The sequence below is a fragment of the Lathamus discolor genome, chromosome Z (assembly GCF_037157495.1).
Source record: "Lathamus discolor isolate bLatDis1 chromosome Z, bLatDis1.hap1, whole genome shotgun sequence".
Taxonomy (NCBI): Eukaryota; Metazoa; Chordata; class Aves; order Psittaciformes; family Psittacidae; genus Lathamus; species Lathamus discolor.
In genome coordinates, this window is record NC_088909.1 from 100,278,908 (window position 1) to 100,297,311 (window position 18,404).

General features: G+C 55.3%; 1 protein-coding gene across 1 annotated transcript; it reads left to right on the top strand.

Moving 5' to 3' along the window:
- The first annotated feature begins 2,174 nt into the window (after window positions 1-2,174).
- Window positions 2,175-18,078, top strand: LOC136005401 (carbonic anhydrase 9-like). The gene is made up of 12 exons (XM_065662844.1): window positions 2,175-3,265; window positions 9,716-9,745; window positions 10,930-11,100; window positions 13,239-13,381; window positions 14,124-14,216; window positions 14,507-14,573; window positions 14,897-15,054; window positions 15,154-15,295; window positions 17,208-17,231; window positions 17,405-17,431; window positions 17,562-17,655; window positions 17,804-18,078. The coding sequence occupies exons 1-12, from the start codon at window positions 3,145-3,147 to the stop codon at window positions 17,865-17,867; spliced, it is 1,134 nt and encodes a 377-aa protein (XP_065518916.1). The 5' UTR covers window positions 2,175-3,144; the 3' UTR covers window positions 17,868-18,078.
- Window positions 18,079-18,404: the final 326 nt, after the last annotated feature.

Here is an 18,404-nt window from a genome sequence, read left to right on the forward strand (position 1 = left end):
GCATCCTTGTACATCCATCAGTGTTTTGTGCCTCAGGCTGAATCTACGCTAAGGTAAGAAGTGGTTTGATGCTGTTCATTTCAAGATACCTATAGCGAAGAAGGGCACAGATCTGGGCTGCTTTCAGGGGCCTGAATCCAGCTTACCACAGCTCTTCTGACATACACGTTTCAGAGAAGCCCAGGGGACACCTTTTGGTGAGGATATTACATGGTGTGAACCTTGTACCAGAGGACAAACACTGTGCTCTTCCACTTGGCCTGCAAGGCTTGTGGGCTGGTGATTCACAACCACCGGCATTCCCAGAAGGCACATGCAGACAAAGTGCCCTGATGGTGGAGTCACCTTTCAGTCCAACAGTGTCCCCAGCTGACAAGTATCATCTCTACAAAAAAGGCTGACAAAGTATAAGAGATCATAGGTGGAAAGAAGACAAGTGTGATTGCAGCTGCTGTGACACAATACGCTCAGCTTCAAAGAGCAATGAAGAGGGAGGACAATGAAACCTAAGAAAGAAAACCTAAGAAAGAAAGGCAGCAAAGGTGATGGTTCCACTATTACTCTACCTGCACAGAGCCAAAGCAGGTAACCTCTCTGGGGAGGCAAACAGAAGGGATATACTGACATGTGAGGTTGGAAACACGTGCGGCTTTTCCTGAAAAAGGGATAGACTGAGCCTGTCCTTCCTCTGCTATATGCAGCTGCCTTCTTCCTTTTCATTCAGGATAAAGACCATTAATAAGATAAACCACAGGAACATGAGAAGGAAACAGCTTAGCAGTTGTGTTTTATGGTCTGTTTTCCCCTCACAGACCTGTTTCCTTCAGCCCTAATAAATGAATGTCTTCTTGTCTGATGGTTCAATTTATCTGGTATTGGAAGGTTTTGATTGCATATAAGGAAATATTTCTTCAAGGAAAGGGTTGTGAAGCATTGGAACAGGCTTGGCAGGGAAGTGGTGGAGTCACCATCCCTGGGGGTATTTAGAAGATACGTAGATGCAGCATTTAGTGACATGTTTTAGTGGTGGACTTGGCAGTGTTGGGTTAACGATTGGACTTGATGACATTAAAGGTCTTTTCCAACCTAAATGATTGTATGATTCGCTAGCGTGAATCATAGAGTGTATGGGAGTGCAGGTGGGATCCTACCTGTGGGTCACGACCAGAGGCAGGGCAGGATCTTCTGTGCCCCTTGACAAGTTGTGAGCCCTTTTGCAGTTATGGCACGTCTGTGGATGTATTCACATGGCTACTCTGACCATATTCAGAAAGGGGGTGCTCGGATGACCAGTCGTTTGGGCTGGGAATCAGCTGCGCAAACTGGTTTGCCAGAGGCATGGGGCCCATAGGGCGCACAGCACAGAGCTGAGACTCTGGCAGCGCCTTGGAGCGTGAAGACCATTAACTTGTCCGATACCTTCTTGCATGTGCACAAATTGCACATGCAAGAAGGAAAACGAGTCCCCCCATTCCCTTTCGCACCGCATGAAAGAATGTTTTGCTGGTTGGACTCGAACTTCCTGCTTGATGATTTTGGTTGACGGTGCCATAAATCCGCTATCGCAAGAGAGCAAGTGCTCATTCCCTGTTCCCCCATCCCATACAAGCTGGGAGGCTATGGGCACAGGCTTCACCAGGCTGCACAGCCATACCTGCTCTGCTCCTTCCTTATGTGGAAACCATCCCTGTCCTTGAACAGACCTGGAGCCCTGTGCGTGATGTTTCTGATTTGGACCTTTTTGTGATGGGAGAAACAAACCCGTGTGTAATAACTGAGAAGAGGTTTCACCCAAGATTTATACAACAGCAAGTTGAGGTGGCTTTTTTGTTTGTTTTGGTTTGGGTTTTTGTTTCTTTCTTGATAATCCCCGGTGCTTACTTCACTTTCTTCTTGGCAAGCAGTGATCTGACATCACCGCAGCTCTCTGATATCTTCTGAGAGTTGCATTAGCTGATTTAAGTCCATCCTTGTGCCATGCATCCTTGATTACACCACCTATGCACCAGTTTGCGTCTATCAACCCAGACTGCAGTCTGTGCCTCGTCACTCAGCACCATTGTTGCCCCTTTGAACACTTCCAGGCAGCTTCAGTTCTTTACTGGCCCAAATTAGTGTTGCAGCTAATTCTGTCCAATCACTGCTTATGTGATTTTTTCAGAGAACTTATGAAGATGATGAAAAGCAGAAGCCCCCGTGCAGTGTCCAAGGAAGGCATTTCTGGTACCTTCCTACCCATTGGAAACTGACCTGCCATCCCACCTTACATTGCCCATCTGCTCAACTGTGGAGACCAGCATCTTATAGCATGAGGAGGACTAAGGACACTCAGTGCAGGACATTGTTCAAAGCTTTTTGGGATCCAGGTGCACCGTGTACATACACTGAGCTGCACCCACATGGTTCACACCACCTCTGAGGAGAAGCAGGAAGGCAAGGCTTCTGCCCAGATTTGTGGGCACAAGATCGTCCTCTATTCTCAAAAGGAAGAAATGCTTTTCTGAACTGTACATCACTAAGAAGAGGGGACATGCACGGCCGAGGCCCATGGCCCACCACTGAAGGGACACTCATCACTGACGGATTCTTCACCCATTGCTGAGGAGAGGGAATACCTACAGCTGAGGAGTCCCAACCGCAACACTGCAGAGAGAAGACATCGGTGGCCAAGGGGTCCCTCACTCATCACTGTGTTTGAGAACCTCAGGACTGAGGGATCACTCATCCATCACTGAGTTTGGGGACCCCCACGGCTGGGGGGTCTCCCACCCATCACTGAGGACCCCCATGGCTGAAGGGTCCTTCACCCATCACTGTGAACTGAGGACACTGAGGGGTCCGTCACCGAGGACCGGGGACCCCTGTGCCTGAGCGGCGCTTGTAGCCCCCGGTACCGCCGCGGGGTGCTCAGACCCGTCCCGGCGGGGCCGGGGTGGGCAGCCCGGTGCCCACCGCGGTGCTGGTCGCTTACCGAGCACTCACCTGGCCGTGCTGCGCCGGGCGGGCGGCGCAGACTTTGACTCCAGCCTCTATAAAAGGTAACGGCGGTTGAGTCAGAGCCGCCGCCTCCTCCCCTCCCGCTCTCACGTACGCGCGGCCGGGCGGACACGGAGCAGCCGTCCCGCACCCGCGCACTTGCTGGAGATGAGCCGCTCCGTGCTGCGGGTCTGCCTCTTGCTCCTGGCCGCCCTGGGCCGCGCTGCCGCCGGCAGCGAGAGCGACCAGGACCAGGGCGCCGAGGAACGAGCGCACCCTCCGGGGAAAGGTGAGCAGGGGGTCCCCGTCCTGCACGGGGCACCCCGGTGCTCCGTTTGGGGTCCTCTGTGCACGGGGCATCCCGATGCACGGGGCTCCCCGGAGCACGGTTTGGGGTGCTTGGGCGGTCTGATGCATGGAGCACCCCAATATTGAGTTTGGGGTCCCTGATGTAAGGGGCGTGCTGATGCGCGGGGGTTCCCCCTTTGCTGGGTTCGGGATGCTTGATGCATAGGGCACCCCAGTGCGCGCGTGCTGGATTGGGGATGCCAAGTGCTTTACGCTGGGGAGCACTCCCCTTGGTTAATCTGGGGGGCTGCTGTACCCCTCGCTGCACGTTTGTTAGGGGCCTAGGTGTGCCCCAGTGCGGGGGGTCCCTGTGGGGCTGTATCCCCACAGCACCGCTCAGTTGCAGGAGCTTCACCCCCCCCCCCCCAACCGCCAGCACGTCCCTGCCTTTGTCCCTGCTCCCGCCAACTCCTGTGCAGCCCGACCCCTGCCCAGGGGCTGCGGCTCCCGCTTGTGTCCAGCCCTGTTCCCCCACTAAGGCCTCTCTGCATCAGATGGGGGGCTCACGGATGCCGGGGTAGGGGAGCCGGGGCCGTGCAGCCTGTGCCTTGCACGGACCGACCGGAGGGTCCGGCCCCGGGCCCAAGTGCGGCTGGACGGCGGCTGGCCCCTCTTTGTCCTGCAGCATGGCCTCTTCCCAGCGGGGTCCGCCGTGCCTGGCCGTGCATCCGTGTTATCCCCACACAGCACAGCAAGGAAGAGGTCCTGCCCCGCCTCGGAGTTGCCGGGGATCTGCCCCATGGCTGCTGATGGGGCACGGGGGACGTGCATGAGCTCAGCGCTGCGCGCTGTGGTGTGCTCTCCCCAGCCGAGAGCTGTCTTGCTGGAAGCGTGGGGGCTTTCAGACCTCAGGGTGGCTGTTTTGGGGGAAAGTCCTAGGTCTTTGGTCTTGGTCCCTTTTCTGACTGGGCACCGTGGCGCTGCCAGTGCTCAGCAGGGAGTTCGGGGCAGTGCCATGAATTTGCTCGCATGGGGCTGAGACGTTCCTGATCCTGGCTCCGCTCCTCATCCCAGTCTTGCTGGAGGGGTTGTTTCCCCAGTTCAGCCTCGCAGTGTGTCCTTGGTTTTGCCTCTGGAAAGAAGTTGCCCAACCCATGCCAGGACAGCTGCCCTGTGGTGCAAACCAGCAACCATTCAGTGCCAGGAGTTGCTTTTGTTATTGCTTTGTTATTACAATGAATCACATTTCTCACCAGAGCTGCTTCTGCCGGGCTGAGCACTGGACAGAGATGGGGACGCAGATGGTCCTTGCCACAGACGTGAAGTAACCCAGGCCACAGGGTGGGAGGGCATCGGGCATTCAGATGAATTCAGCATACTGTTGTGGTGCGGTGGCAACGGGGTTTGGGATGGGTGGGTGCAGAGCTTGGGATGGGAGTGGGAAAGGGAAGCGAGGGGTGAGAAGTGGCAGTGGTGTAGGTAAGGAGCAGGCAGCCTGGCCCGTGCTGCACTGCACTAGAGGCTGAAGACTGGGCTGGTCTCTGGAGCAGGTCTCGGCTGGGACCTGCCAAGGCTCCTGCCAGCACTGGGAGCGGCGTGTCTCAGCACCACTGCAGGGCGATGTCTGGGCTCCATCTTCCTTGAGGCTCGTGTGCAAGGTGGGGCTGGTGGCCCCCACCCCTGGACACCCAGCACAAGCTGGGGCTTGTCACTAAGGCTTCACCATGGGGCTGCTCTCTGAAGAACCTCTGGCTTGCGCAGTCCGGTGTTACAGGTGTCTTTGGGAAAGAGCAACTTTCTTTGCTATTGCAGCCTGATCAATCTCTCCCTCCTATTCAGACCTGTCCTGCTCTGTGTCCTCTTCTTGCTCATTGCCCGATGCTCTTCTTCAGCTTAGCCCATTTCTCTTGCTTAATATCCCTTATTCATCTTATACCCCAGCTCCAAGCACTGATTTGTCCCCTGGGATTTCCCCATTTCTATCCCTTCAGCTGGGATGGCCCTTCCTCTGCAGTGGTGTGCGATTGTTTCCTTTTTCCTGTAGCATTTGCTGGGACAGTTGGGTTCACAGTGAGCAGGGATGTGCCCTCGAGTAAAGCTTGTCCTGTGCCTTCCTCTGCCCAAACCCTTATCCCTGTGGCGTGGATCTGGCCTAAACTGGGGCCCTGCAGCCCGGGAGCACAAAGAACAATCCCTGCGGTGACCTGCGCTGCCGGTGGTAGATTAAAGGCTGATCCTCAAGGCTTGAGTTTATAAACACAAAGGGGCTTTAATGCAGCCGGGCTCGGGAGGGATCTATGCCCCCATGGGCAGCACATGGGGTGTTGTCCTGGGCTGAAAGGATGTGAGTGCTGCATGGGGTGTGTGTCTGAATGGGGAAACTAGGGCTGTGCTGGCAAAAGTAGGGCTGGGTTGGCACAGCTGTCCCATAGAGAGGGTCCTTGTGGGCTATGGAAGAAAGATGCTGGGGTTGTACAGAACCCATGCCTGTGCCATGGCCTTGGGAGCTGGCGGTGGGCAGCGTGAGCACAGCATCGCAGCGAGATACCTTGATTAGGTTATTGCTTTCAAGGGACACGGTGCTTGGATGTGTTTTGTACGCTGGGACCCGGCTGCTGTGGCTGGTCCCTGCTTTGGGACCTGCACTTTGTGCATCTCTGCGTGTCCTGGCACGTCCTGGCTCACTGAGCACTAGGAATATCACCTTGATTTCCCTTTTCTCTGGCCATGAGCTCCACTGGGACTGATTTGCAGACAGCTGCTTAGTGCCCGGTGGCACATCAAGGTGCTTCTGACCTGGCATCCCCTGTAAACCAGCCTCATCCCAGAGGGCATTGACGCAGGGCAGGGTCCCAGAGGGCAGAGGAGGCTCTGGCAGCATCGCTGTGGCTGAGCACAGGGCACGATGTGCTCAGCTGATAAGAGCAGGATGTCTGAGCTAGGTGCGAACCCACTCCCCTGCCCATCACACACAAGCCATCAGACTCCTGCTGGAATTCCAGGCAGGTGCCGATGGCCACGTTGCTGTCAGGCACCATCCACGCTCTGAATGGCACATCCCTTCAGTGTTGTGGAAGGGTGGAGAGGGCAGACATATAGGGCAGACATATAGGGCAGACCCTCTGATCACCCTCCTTATTGCTTGGTTCTGCCTCTTGCTCTGTGCAAATGATCATGAGCCCCCTAGTTTTGCGGTGCATCCCTATGTCCCCATGTCTCCTGGGAGCAGCTTGCTGCATCGGTGCCTTTCCTATGTGGGATTCGCAGCGTCCCGCGGTTGTACTGGCTCCTCAGCCTGCCAAAAGCTGCTCTGGGCTGCAGGACATGCAGAACAGCACACTGGTAATGGCAGCGTCTGCCTGAACTCGGCAGGAAAGTGTTGTTGGATGGTGTTGGATGTCAAGGAGGGAAGGAGGCTGGCGCTTGCAGCAGCGCCGGTATCCCAGAATGGGAGGGCCGAGAGGCAGTGAGCAATAGGGGGAGAAAGCATAAAGGAGGGAGTAAGTGAAAGGGGAAATCTCAGGCTGCTGTGGGGAGGTGTGTTTAGTACTTAGCTGGGTCTGAGGGGTTCCGCATAGCTGTGCACGGAGCCTTTCTCACCAACTGCAGCTCCTGTTGGTACCCTACTATGGTTTTCTGCTGGGACCCCTGCAAGGAGCCCTCTTCTTGCTCATCAAAGCAGCGAGGTTGTTTCCCCCCACATCTCTGTGTGGTCAGATGTAGGGCAGGGCATGCGGGGAGCTGCAGCACCCACTGCCTAGGTGCAGCCACGTCTGTTGTGGTGCGTGGTGCAACAGCAAAGAGACCTGGCTCCGCACGGCTTTCCGAGGGAGAGGACGTGCTCCGGCGGAGGGGAACGTGGGAGGCAGACTGGAATTATGCAAATCGACGTTCTGGGGCAGGGCAGTGGGTTAATGTTCATGGCAAAGGGCTGCGAGATTGTGAATGCCCCCAAGTGGAAGGGACCGGAGTATTGCACGGCTCATCTGAGCCGTGCTGAGGCCGGGGCAGATGCTGAGCATCCAGGCTGGGCTTGCTTTGATGCTATCTTGCAGCCCTTGATGCCTGTGCTAAGGGGACCCAACCCTGCACAGATTTGATTTAAGATGCTTCCCCGAGTGGGTGGCAGCAGCTGCACCCAGATCCATGGGATGGGGAAACACGCTCAGGTGGCCTCAGTGCATGGGTAAATGCTCATGGGTCCTCTTGGCTCTGATGCCAAGAGACCCCTAAAGAAATCCATTGTGTTGGGATGGATTGGACTGACCCCTGGGTACAGCTGCAGCCTCCAGGGTGTTCAAAGCTGCTGAGCTGAGTAGTGGGAGGCTGTGAGGAAGGTCCAGGCCCTCCTTGGCTGTGGGAAGCACAGTGGGATGTGGGAGCTGGGGTGGGTGGCACGGTGCTGACACAGCAGGCAGGTACCAGCATGGTGCTATTGCTCAATCTACAATATGATGTTGGAGCTGCTTTCTATCAAGGCAGGGTCCCTGGAGGCGAGCACAAAGTGGGGAGCCAGGGCAGGCTGTGCCAGTTGAGGCATGTGCAGAGAGTCAAGGCACCACGTACCAACCCTGGGCTGCAGTGCCTAATGTGTGCTGTGACTGCCCCAAAGCCAGTGCATCTTGGGGCATTTCCCATGTTGCAGGAGGGGAATCCTACCTAGAAAGCAGCAAACATGGCTCTTGCATGCAAGCCATGGCCACCTAGTGCAGGCAGGGCAGGAGAATGGGGACAGGATGTGGTGGTGTTTCCAGAGCAGCATCCGTGTACTCTGGATTCTGGTGCATAGCCAGTGTCCAGGGACAAGATAACCTTCATGTGAGCAAGGTGGGCCGGATGAATGCTGGGTGCATCCCAGGGCAATGCCATTCCGGCAGGCATGGCGAGGGCACTGCAGCCTGTCCCAGGGCACACGTGTTCCTGCCTGATGCAGGCTTGCCCAGCCCTCTGCTGCCCCTTCTTCATATGCCTTTGGGAGTACCCCGCGCCCAGGCAAGTGACTCCAAGCATCACTCCTGAGTGTCAGAAGTGCTGCAGAGATGAGTCACTGGTGATGGGAACAGCCCTCTGGGCCCCCTCCAGCAATGATGGGTGCCCCGGAGCACCCTCTATCCATTTTCCAGCCCTGTTTTACCACGGCAGCTGCGCCAGAGGCCCCCAGCATGCCTGGATCCTTGCTGAGAGCAGAGCAGGATCCTGCTGAGCTTGGGCTTGCATAGGACATCTGGGCCTGGGAAAGCGTGCCTCTTCCTTTCTCACTCCTGAGCTGGAATCTGCTCCTATTAATAGCAAGTGGCTGTCGATAGCTGCTGTCAGCAGCAGGGAAGGGGACCAGAGCAGAGCCCCTCTTTTGTCCTGGCCCACCAAGGGGCAGAGATGCACCTACTAAATGCTCCTCCATGTCCTTCACCCTTGAGGAGCTGATGAAAGTGGGTGTTATGCTGTCCGTTGCTGCCGGATGTGTGCACCTCTTTGCCCCAAGCCCGTCCCAACCTGGCATCCTCCATTCCTGCCCTTGTGGGCTGGGATGTGGCAATAACCTGTCTGCAATGACCAGCAAGGAGAAATCAGATGTGGAGCCCAAAAATTACCTGTTCTGCCAGTCAGGACAGAGGCATAGTCCTTATGGGTCGTGTTTCCCTGCTTGGGGCAAATCCAAACTGACACAGGGCATGCAGAGCTCCGGGCATGGGCTTTTCCTAGGGAAAGAGCTTGAGCGCAGTAAGAACCTTACACAGTTCTGTGTGGGAATTGGGGTGGCCGGGTGAGTTGGGGCAGGGGGCTGTTGGGACAGGGTGCTCAGTCTGGCCCGTTTTCTTGTGGCCTTCTGCCCCCATGGTAGGGACACTCGCTGATGAGGAAGACAAGGTGTTAGTACTCATTTGCTTCCTCTGCTGCAAGCCCTAGTGGGAGGAGGGTGTCTGCACAATGCGATGCCCAAACTCCTCATGGTGTAGGAGATGCTTCCCCCCACACCTCCAGCTTTTCAGCATCACAGGAGTGCCTTCAGGAGAGGAACTTCCCTGGCTGCTCCTGCTTACAGAGCCTGAGCAGGGAAGCTGCAGACCTGCCTTATTAAGTGCTTTGTGCTGGGGCAGTGTGAGGAGTTGGCTGCGCCGGGGTGGCTGCAGGAGCTGCTCAGTGACGAAAGCCAGTACCTCTTATTTTTCCATTATAAAGATGATAACAAAGCATCAGGCTCTGGGGTTTTCCCTCTGACTGACATCCACGGGAGACCTGACCCTGGTCGGAGGAGGCAATGCCCTCTGGGTGTATCCCCCTTTCCTGGGCATAGGAGGAGTGGGACACCAAAGGCACAGAGGGGAACTGAAGGAAGTGGGAGCCCAAAGACCTGCTGCCGGGTCTGGGAACGCTGCCTGGTTGAGGCGTGTTCGCTGCCAACCTTTCCCTTCCATTCATGTGGGTTTTTCTCTTCTCTTTTTTTTCCCAGGTCTTGGCCACACTCACTGGAGCTATGAAGGTAAATACCCTGCAGTTACTCTGCTTTTTTCCTACCACCCAGCACATCCTGGGCCTGAGCCAGCCCTGGTTAATGATTACAGGGCTCCTGTGCGCACTCTGTGGCTCACCCTTCACTCCTGCCTGACCCCATCACATCACCGGAGCCCAAGCCTGGGCAGACATGGGCTGAGGAGCCGGGGGTTGCTCTGATTTGAGCAGGAAACAAGGGCTCTGACAAGGATTTCCCCAGCCCCATGGGTGTGGGGGGATGCCCCTTGGGGCAGGGCTTCTCCCTGACCCTGTGCCAATGCAAGCAGGCTGCGCTCCCCAGGCTGGACTTGCAGCCTATGCTGGGACTTTGACCTGCCCAGGGATTAGCTGTGCCCTCACCTCTTTCACCCTCGATCCCCATCATGCCTGGCCTTGCCCTCCCATCATGGCCTGGGGGCTTCTCCACAGCGTCATTCATTGGTAGCACTAACACACCCCTTCCCACAGCAGTGGCGGGTCAGGTCCCTGCACCATTGCTCTGCTCAGGACCAGAGGCTGGCTTGGACCTGCTAAAGCACAGCTTCATCTTTACAGGGTCCTGTGAGCGGCTGGCCTGTGGATAAGCTTGGGTGTGCAGTGGCCCAAGATGTGTTAGAAGCAGTCCCCTGCAATGCAAGGGGAGGTTCCTGGAGCACCAGGCATGCTTATCCCAGCAAAGGCACTGGGGAGACGTGGCAAGTTAAGCAGCCACCCCAGCCGTGTGAAATGGCCCTGGTTGCAGTTAGCAGCCCATCAGACCTGTGGCTGTGGACTCCTGTGATCCCAGCAGCACTGTGGTACATGGCTCAAGTAGCCTGATGGGTGATACCTGCCAGAGGCCAGGCTGTGCAAGGCAGGGAGCGTGTAAGGAGCTGCAGAGCAGCAGCCTCTCGCCTTGCCAAGTCCACTTGTAAATGATCTTCTTGCACTCTTCCCAAACACCCCAAAAATAGACTTTCCTGGCAGCTCACCGTGCTCCGAGACCTTTCCTGATACAGCTGCATGCAGTCACATGGGGGCACAGAGCTGCTCCCGAGCTAACTTGATGGAGACTAACCTTACAAGCATGGCTTATTCCCTGGCCGGTGCCTGTCCCTTCCCCACCACCCTCTAAACCTCTTTCCTGGCTCTTTCCCCATGTGGTCTCATTCCTTCTATTCCTCCACATACCAGACCGGAATCGCTGGAGTGAGGACTACCAGGACTGCAGCGGCACCATGCAGTCACCCATCAACATCAACATGGCCAACACCATCTTCAGCCCCCATCTGCGGGCGATCCAGCTCTCTGGCTACAGCCTGCCTGCCAACGAGAGGCTCAAGCTGAGGAACAATGGGCACACTGGTGGGTGCAGGGGCACAGGCTGAGGCTGAAGAACAAGCATAGCCTCCTGGCAGCACCCTCATACCCTTTCCCTGGGCTCTGGGCAGGGGATTCTCTTCCAGGCTGCAGTCAAGGTGCCTTCAATGACAAAAGGGAAGCACTGGGCTGTTGAGCCTTTACAGGTCCATGTAAAGCACATCGGCTGGAGGGCCGAAACCAGGACATGGAGAATTCACCACTCACTGCCTTTGGGAGCTGGCTCCAGGAATTAGTTAAAACCCACATTTCCTTTAAAATTGTTCCCTGTTGTTTCTGATGCAGTTTTGAACATCAGTCCCTCCCTTGCATTTCACTTTCAAAGAACTAGTCAGTCCCTGGCATGATTTAGCCTTACCTACCTACAGTCTTTCAGGACACAACATGGGCCAACTTCTTTAAGCCTGTGCTTCAGGATGGCATCTCAAGATCTTAAGAAATTTCTATAGGTCTTTTGTTTCCCTTCCCCAGTTTTAGAACGTTTTTGGGAAGTCTGGACACAATCTGTCAGCATCACTTAGTATTGGTCTCACCGTGCCAGGTATGCAGCTAAAAACACATCTCCTTTGTGCTCACCACATCTGGGGATGCTGAGTCCTGGTTGCTACCAGCTTTTTCTGGGAGCAAGCTGAGTGTTTTGTGCATGCTGGTGTCTGCCAGTCACCGAGCTCAGGAAAGGTGATGGGGAAAGGGACTCGCTGTTGGTGCGATAAGGCACCTCCTTGCCCTGATAGCTAGTGAGATGGAGCTGACCTCTGTATACAGCAAACTCAACAGGCCAGACTCGCTATACACGGTCAGATCAGCCACACAGTGCATGCTCAGAGCTTTATATTATGGCCTCCTGCCCTGCACAGTTAAACTAGTTTTGCTCAGTAGTTGCTATTTTAGACACCCTGGCATCTGGTGTTGCTTGGTGTTTAGAAAAGCAGTCAGAGCATTTTCATGGCAGGGGGGGGAAGCAGCTTCTCACATGGTTATAAGATGCCTGTTTTTTGTTCTGGCAGCTACCAGTCTGCTTTATGAAAAGCCATAAATAAATAAAACGTTGCAAGTCCAGTAAGATATCAGTACAGTCACTCCTTTTTGCAATATAAAGCGTGTGTGCTGTATAAGCTTTTTCAAAGGCCTGAAAATGACTCAGGTAGGTGGTAGAAGGAATGCAGTGATTTAGATACACAATAGAAATGTGGAAGTAGATAAACTCCTGGGGAGGGAGCAGTATCCCGCTTCCCGTATTTGAGTTTTGTATCTCTGAATCCAGTGGCAGGGAGCACAGCACAGATGACTCAACACAGCTCTGTTACATGGTTAATCCCAAATCTGCTCCCTAGCTCACTGAGGTGACTAAGGGACCCTTCACCTAGAAAGACAGAGGGAGGAAAAGAGCTGATATTAAAAATGAGGGAGACAAAGGTGCTAGAAAGGATAGATCAGCCTTTCTCAGTGCCTAGGGATGCTCCTGGCATTTTTGCTGCGTGTGCTACTGGAGCTAACTCAGCTTCTAGATTTGACACACTACTGCAGAAGTCCAAGAGAGCTGTCTAAACCATATTAAAGTAAAATGCAAAACCAAGTATGCATGACACTCAAAGAGGCACAATTTTAGCTCTAAATGCTTTCAGAGCATTTAATGCTTACATGCCACCAGCTCCACTGCTGTCAGACACTCACAGGCTGCTTTATTTGAAAGGTCCCAGCTCGCCAAGTGCTGCAGCTCTCTCTGTCCAACTGCCCTCATAGGTATTCGACACCCTGCCAGTATCTTTTTGTCCATGTTCTCTTTGTATTTAAATACATTGTTGAATAGCATGCGCTTGGAGCTGGCCCCTGGGAGCCTCCGCAGAGGGGTGCTTCATTTTCCAGTGTTTTCATGGCAGCTATTTTTGAAGCTGGTGCGTTTACTGGGGCGTTACCATAAAAGTTGAACCCTGCCACACTGGCACAGCTCTGAGTATTGACTTGCCCATAGCCTCATCACAAAAGGCAGAAAGCAAATCTGCTGCTTGTGCCCCATTTCCAGAAGCCCAGGATGATTCTTTCCCTTGAGACACTTCCTCTGCATTACCTGCGGGATGGACTGGGCTTTGTGTGGTGTTGACTGACCTATTCTGCTTCTGCAGTTGTTCTCGAGCTGCCGCAGTCCATGGCCATCACTGGTGGCTATGCCCAGCAGTACCGAGCTGTGCAGCTACACCTGCACTGGGGCGCAACAACAGGACCGGGCTCGGAGCACACCATCAACGGGCACCGCTTTGCTGCAGAGGTAAGGAGCCTCATGGCAATGGATGCATCCTCTCCTCTCCTGCTTATGGGCAAGGAAGGTGCTGGAGTGCTGTATGCTCCTAGCACATGTCCTTGGTTATCACTGGGTGACTGCTGTAACCCGAGCCAAGATCCCTGCTCCCTGGGCACCTCTGCAGCAGCAGAGCTCAGTGTAGGAGACCATGCACTGATGCTGAGCCAGACTTAATGCTGCAGCCTGTGGTCAGAGGTGAGGAGGAAACCACGCTCCAGGATGCTCTGATGGCCTGGGGCTCCTGCCTGTGGCCGTGCCCCCATGCTGCAGCCTGGTCCTGGGCTGATGGAGCAGGAGTTGTGGTGGTCCCTGGAGCAGGGGAGCCAGCTCCACGGGTGGCTGTGAGCAGCCTGCTTTGGGAGCTGCAGGGACTGTTTACTCTGTACACACTGTCCTCTTGCTCTGCCAGCTCCCATCTGGTTTTATCCCTTCTTCTCTAGCTCCTGTCCTCAAACTGAGCTCAGCTCTGCAGTGCAACCTCTGGTATCTGGGGCAGAGTGCTGGTTTGCTGTGTCTGACCAGAGCAGATCCCCACTCTTGCTGCTTTGCAGCAGCACATTATCTCAGTCCCAGCAGCATATTCCCTTCCTAGGAGGGATGCTTGTCACGAATGCGTGCTCCTTCCAGCCCTGGCTCCATCAGGCTGAAGTCCGGTGGGGATGAGCACCTCCTGACAGTACCCGTTCTGCATTGTGTGCTCCCCTTCCAGATCCATGTGGTCCACTACAACACCAAGTATGACAGCTTTAAGGAGGCAATGGTCCAGCCAGATGGCCTGGCTGTACTGGGAGCCTTCCTGGAGGTGAGTCCCGTAGACCAGCCGGGGGTGGAAAGGGGCAGGAGCAGGGTGAGGATGGGACTGGGGTGGGCACAGTTTGGGAACTGGCAAAGGTGCAAATGCTCCTGGGGAGAAGAGGAGAGAAAGGGCAATCTAGAGGGAAAAGCAACCTTGATAGGAGGAAGGTGTCACCAGGACAGGGTGGCTTTTACAGGGAACGGTACCTCCCTGCTGGCACTGCCATCACCAGCATCACTGGCTGGTCTCCACTATGACCCTGTTCTTGTCATTACCATGGGGTCTCTGTGTTGCAGATGGGCCCAAGAGACAACCCGTACTATCAGGAACTCCTTGACCATATGCAGCAAATCCAAAGAGAAGGTAAGGCTCTGTCCCACCTAGTTCTTGTCCCAGGGGCTGCAGCCCAGCAGGGAAACCTGCCGCACACAGAGAGAGGCTGCAGCAGGCATGTGCTGTATGGATGTGAGAATGTGAGCACCGCACAGCTTGTACAGAAATAGCTCTCCAAGGTGCCCTCTGCTCGCACGTGCTTTCCCCTTCCTCCAGGACAATGCTGGCATTGATGGCAGCACTGTAGACCCAGGCACATGCAGTGCCAAGGTGCCCATGATCTCCATGCTCGTCCTGCCTGTTGTTCTCCAGCGGTTGTGCTGGTCTCATTCCCATGGTGTTTATTCTCCCAGGTGAGGAAGTCTGGGTGCCCGGGTTCAACATCGCAAGTCTGCTGCCTGTCAACCTGAAATACTACTACCGCTACAACGGCTCTCTGACCACCCCTCCCTGCTACCAGGCGGTGAGGTGGACAGTCTTCAACCAGACCATGATGATCTCTCGTGACCAGGTCTGTCAGGGCAATGGGCCCATGCACCATCCATGCACCCCATCCCGGTCCCCTGGCTCCCAAAGGCAGGATGCCTTCCTCATGCTGCTCTCCTTCCAGATGTTGAAGCTGATAACGAGCCTGAGGCACGATGATGGCAAACCTCTGCAGAGCAATTACCGGCAGATACAGAGCCTCCATGGGAGACCGGTGCTCGCGAGCTTCCAGCCCACCTTCTTTGTGCCAAAGCAGCTGCCTGATGGTAAGGACTGAGTTGAGTGTGCTCAGGGTGCAGGGATGCAGAGAGAGGGCAAGGAGCAGAAGTTAAAGCATCCCGTCTCTTTAACCAGCATTCGCATGGGCTAGCCTTGCCCACTGATGTTGTGGTCCTGCTGCAACCCTATTTCTGTGCTTCTTGCACCCTGCCCCAGGGACGATCTAGGAAATATTTTATCCTTAGTCTTGCAGAAATAAGAATATCAGGACTAGGGATGTATGGCGGGGGGGTGGAATTAGATGTTCTTAAGGTCCTTTCCAACCCTAGCTATTCTGTGATTCTATGGTCAAGGGCAAGCAGCCAGGTCCTGGCACCCCAGCTAGCTTCTTCATTCCCAAACACAGCAGCTAAACTGGGTAGGAGCTACAGAACAGGCTTGCAGCCAGCAGCCCACCACCAACCCCTGTGGGAAGGGCAGTGCAGGGGACCCCTCCTGACGGCTGTGCTCTGCCTGAGGCATCCCTGTCTGTCCATCCTCGGTTTGTCCTCGAAGGTCTTTCCTGCACTGGTAGTTGCCAGCGACAAGTAGAAATTCCTGTTAGCCCTCAGGTGTGACTATCGCTCTGCATCGCTGAATTCTTGCCTGTTGCTGTTTTCTGAGGTCACTGGCTTTTTTTCTGCCCAACATCCTGTTCCTTCTCTGAATTGAGGGCATTTCCTACACCTCGTGTCAAGGTGACTAATAGAATCAGCACACAGGCTTGGTCCCAGACCTCGGTAACCACACATCAAGTGCAAGGCACTTCCCTTCACCATCCCAACTGCACCCAGCTTGCTAATGGCTGCAGGCTTTTAATCACCGTGGTCCTCAGCCTGGCTAGCAGTTCCCCATGTGGCACAGCATCAAATGCTTCGCTGAAGGCAGGGACAGATAAAAATCTACTGCATTTTCTTTGTCTAGAATATCACTTATCAAAGAAGGATATCGGGTTAGGCTGGCATGCTCTATCTTCGGTAAACATGCTGGATACTTTATCATGTTTTCTATTTACCTCCAAGCTTTTCTTTTACCACTTTCTTGCAGAAGCTGTTCCAAAGCCTCCAGACACCGAGGCTGGAGCAAGGGGGAGCTGCCCAGCCCACAGTATTTTACCTCCCTTTTCTTATTTGCTGTTTCTGTTCAACAACCCCCACTTTAACAAAGCCTTTGCTCCTGGAACGCCAGGACGCTGCCCCAGCACTGCCAGATGAGGCTACTGGTCCCTTACCTTGTGTGCTTGGCATTGCTGGGGTTTTTACCCACCTCGCAGTGCTGGTAACTGCCCGCTTTAGCCTTGGAGCTAGTGTACACCAAGCTGGAGTGCCGTGGGGTCATGTCTGGCTTCGCTTGCCAGCACAAGCACCCACACTTGTTGATCCTTCCCCAGTCACCCCCAGTTCAGCTCCTGTCCCAGCTGCTGGGAGAAGGCGGCAGCTTTCCCGCAGCAGCCGCACAGCTGGATCCAGGCTGCAGACAGTGCCACTCTGCGCGATACCCGACATAATGCAGCTGCTTAAAGCCATGCTTCTCATGGGGATAAACGTTTGCCCTCTCAGCTCCCACGCATCTGTAGGGGCCACTGAGCCATCCCTACGCAGGTGCCCTGCCAGCAGTGTCTGGCTGCTTCCTCCTAAGGAGCTGCTCACCACCCCACTGCAGGCTGCTGCTCCTTTTAGGGGTCTCCTGTGGGGTTTGGTGCAGTGGTCAGGTGCTGCAGTGCTCAGCTTCCCAGGCCGCAAGGGAGCTCATGGTTGGGCTCAGTGAAGCTTTTGTGCGGTCCCGACATCCTTTGTGTACCCCCTTCTCTCAGCACTCCTGGGTAGGGCGTCAGCTCACAGCATCTTGAGGGGTTATGGGGAGCCTTCAGGACCTGAAGGCTCTGACGCTCTCCTCTTGACCCTACTGTCTCTCTTTCAGGTACTGCCAGCTCAGCTGCAACGGGTAAGTGAAGGGCTGGCACAAAGAGGGGAGGGCGGCTGAGAGAGGTCGCTGCCTGGGAACGGGGGTCCTGACACCCATGTGCTGGGCTGGGGAACTGGCTGCCATGGTGGGTTCGCAGGGCTGCCCTAGTATCCATGCAGCAGGCGCTCATCCTGTCTTTGTCTCCTTTGCAGAACACTCCAGCTCTTCATTTCAAGCAGGTATGCGTGCTCAGCTGAGGCTGCTGCTTCTGTGTCTCCTCTGCCATTGGGCATCAGCCCTGCCCCATCTCTCCCGTCCAGCAGCCACTGGGGACCAGCCCAGTGTAACGTGCCTGTGCTTGGCTTGCAGGGGATGTGCTGGCTGTGCTCTTCGGGGTGCTCTTTGCCATCACGGCACTGGCCTTCCTGCTGTACATCCACAAGCAACGCAACCAGAACACACGGTGAGCAATAGGGAGCTGCAGGAAGAGGGGGCCGAGGGGGTTGCACGGATCCTGGGCATGAGTCAAGGGTGATCTATTGGGCAGCAGGATGGGTTAGCAGGGACCCCCTGCCCGCTCCAACACTCATCCCTCTTCTTACCCCATCCAGGCTGGACTCGCCCATCAAATCCAAGGTTATCTACACGGCAGCAACCACTGAGAACATCGCATGAGCCCGGCACCTCTGCGGTGGGCCCCGCCACACTGGCTCAGCCTGTCACCCCAGCCTCTCCTCTCTCCCACCCCGGAGGTGCTCCAGCACCCCTCAGCTGCTCGGGCTGCCCATACGGACTGGTTTCCTGGGGCAACATTTGGCCCCAGCAGATATTTTTGTTATAAAAAGCGTGAAAACCTATTAAAAAAAAATAATAGTAAAAAGCAAAACCTTCCCATGGTGCCAGGCCGCTGTGCTGCGGGGCAGGAAAGGGCACCGGTGGAGCTGGACCCACAGTGGAGATGGGTGCGCATCCCAGCAGAAGGGACAGCATCAGCCTCCATGCCCTGGGCAGAGCTCCAGAGCAAGCAGCGCAGGGCTCCTAGCACAGCCCAGCCCTGCCCTCCATCGCTCTGGGACTTCTTCCTCCTCTTATTTATGCAAAGCACTGGGAAAACATAGTCAGTGCTTGGGAGGGCTGGAGAAAGGCAGAGAATGAGGCAGAGCCACTGCTTCCTTGCTGGACAGCCCCTACCCAGCTCATCTCTGGTTCTAG

Bases quoted from the DNA above. Each gene is read 5' to 3' on its own strand.
- LOC136005401 (XM_065662844.1), top strand. From the start codon at position 3,145: ATGAGCCGCTCCGTGCTGCGGGTCTGCCTCTTGCTCCTGGCCGCCCTG. The intron at 14,217-14,506 runs GTGAGTCCCGTA...TCTGTGTTGCAG, and splicing joins TACTGGGAGCCTTCCTGGAG to ATGGGCCCAAGAGACAACCC. The intron at 17,432-17,561 runs GTATGCGTGCTC...CTTGGCTTGCAG, and splicing joins CAGCTCTTCATTTCAAGCAG to GGGATGTGCTGGCTGTGCTC.